Source organism: Pteropus vampyrus, unplaced genomic scaffold, assembly GCF_000151845.1.
Source record: "Pteropus vampyrus isolate Shadow unplaced genomic scaffold, Pvam_2.0 Scaffold144, whole genome shotgun sequence".
Taxonomy (NCBI): Eukaryota; Metazoa; Chordata; class Mammalia; order Chiroptera; family Pteropodidae; genus Pteropus; species Pteropus vampyrus.
This window is the reverse complement of record NW_011888925.1, coordinates 783,245-784,927: the sequence shown is the minus strand read 5'-3', so window position 1 is coordinate 784,927 and position 1,683 is coordinate 783,245. Positions and strand designations below refer to the sequence as shown.

General features: G+C 62.6%; 1 protein-coding gene across 3 annotated transcripts in view; it reads left to right on the top strand.

The window, feature by feature from the left end:
* Positions 1-1,683, top strand: part of RAB3IL1 (RAB3A interacting protein like 1) — a 20,196-nt gene that overhangs the window by 3,082 nt on the left and 15,431 nt on the right. The window contains exon 1 of one of the 3 annotated variants that reach the window (XM_023535833.1): positions 3-66. The exons of 1 other annotated variant lie outside the window; for it this stretch is intronic. Coding sequence is in view for 1 of the 2 variants with exons in the window: in XM_023535834.1 (XP_023391602.1) it covers positions 56-66 (11 nt within the window). In the remaining variant the exon portion in view is untranslated. Of the gene's footprint in view, positions 1-2; positions 67-1,683 lie in introns of those variants that run through there. One more of the 3 variants, XM_023535834.1, reaches the window with a different exon arrangement.

The following is a 1,683-nucleotide window of genomic DNA, read 5'->3' as shown; positions in this document are numbered from 1 at the left end:
CGGCGGCGGCGGCGGGGACGGACGCCCGGACTCCCGGGCGCCCCGAGGCGCTGGCATGTGGAGCGGGTAGGTCCCCGCAAGCTCGCGGCTCCGCGCGGGGTCCGCCCTCGGCTGCCTTCAGGCTGGGAGAGTGGGGGATCCCTGCCCGGGCTGCACCCCCCGCCCCCCACTGGGCGGTGCTCTGCTCCCCAGCCCTGCCCGCCGCGGAGGAGCCGATTGTATGTAGCACGAGGGCAGGAGAGCTGACTCAAAAAGAGGTGGAAGGACTCCCGCGGGGAGGGTCCCTGGGGGCGGGCGGCTCCCGCCCGCCCTGACAGCGCCTGCTCTTCTTAGCTCATCTAGCGAGCCAGTGAGCCGTGGGGTGGGGTGCAAGCCAGAGTGAGTCCGGGGTTCGCACCTAGAGGAGCCTCCCCCGCCCCCCCAGGCTGGACGAACACTTGGAAAGCAGCGCGGTTGGGGAAGGGGGGCTGGGTCTCTGCCAAGGTCGCTCGCAAGTTGATGAGCCTCCATCTGGGGCTCCTGGAGCTGCCAGGGCTCAGAGGTGTGGGATGGGATCGCCCTGCAGCCCGGAGCCTGGTCCTGGGTCGATGACCCCAGTCCCCTATCTGTTCATTGGCTCTTAACCCCTGCCCGGTCTGTGCAGGACAGACTGTGGTCTCCCGTGGAGTTCAGCAAACATTTCCTCTTTCCCTTAACCTGGAAAGACGAGGTCCTGGAGGGGGTGCCGCCAGAGTGGGGGTGGCTTGTATTTCTGTGAAGAACTGGGCCAGATGGGTGGTCCAGGACAGGGCTCCCAGCCATAGCTGGGGAGTGACGCAAAGCCCCCTGGGGAGGCTGGCAGGCTGGATCCACTGGACTCTGTGACACCCAGCAAAGCCTGAACTGAGATGCTGGGGGAGGAATGGGGCTTCGGCTCCAGCAGGGGGTGCCGAGGAATGGGCTTCTGGTTGGACTGAGGTGTAGGGAGGCGGGGAGTCTCTTAAAGGGAAAGAATTGAAGCAGAACGTGTGTGATCTTTGGACTTGCGCCCTGGAGCAAGGAGACCGAGTTCAGGGAGAAAGTGGTCGAGGAGCGTTGGAGGTACCCGGAGAGGTGGGGGCAGTCCTGCCTGGGGTTGACTGTGTTTGAGGAGCAGCCCAGTGTGGAAGAAACTTGTGACCTCTCCTGCCGGGTGTGCCCAAGGCAAAACATAGCCCCTGAGTCGCTGAGAAGGGCCTCTGACTACAACGAGCAGGTTTTGGGGTGGAGAGTGATCCAGGCCCAGAGAATGTCCCTTCCCTGGAGGCATCCAGGCCAGAGCCAGACAGATGAGGCTGGGAGCCGCCAGGAGATGGACACTCTTTAAGGACAGAGTCAAAGAGATCACACAAGGGTCTGGAGAAGGCCCGCAGTCCAGCCTCCCTGCCACATTCCCAGGACCCTTCTGGATGAACCAGGCTGTCAAGCTGACCCCCCCACCCACACACACATGACTCTCTGATCTCGCTTCTTGTATGAACATTTGGATTCCCCCAGGCCTAGCCTGGGGCAGAGCGCAAAGCAGGTGCTTCATAAATGCAGATGGAAAGCATGAGGGGGCAGAATGAGGAGCTGGGCACCTGGGGAGTGAAAGGCAGGGTTTTGGGGTTACTTTGACCACTGCCTTTTTATGGACCCCTCATCTGAATATTGGAGGCAGGGACT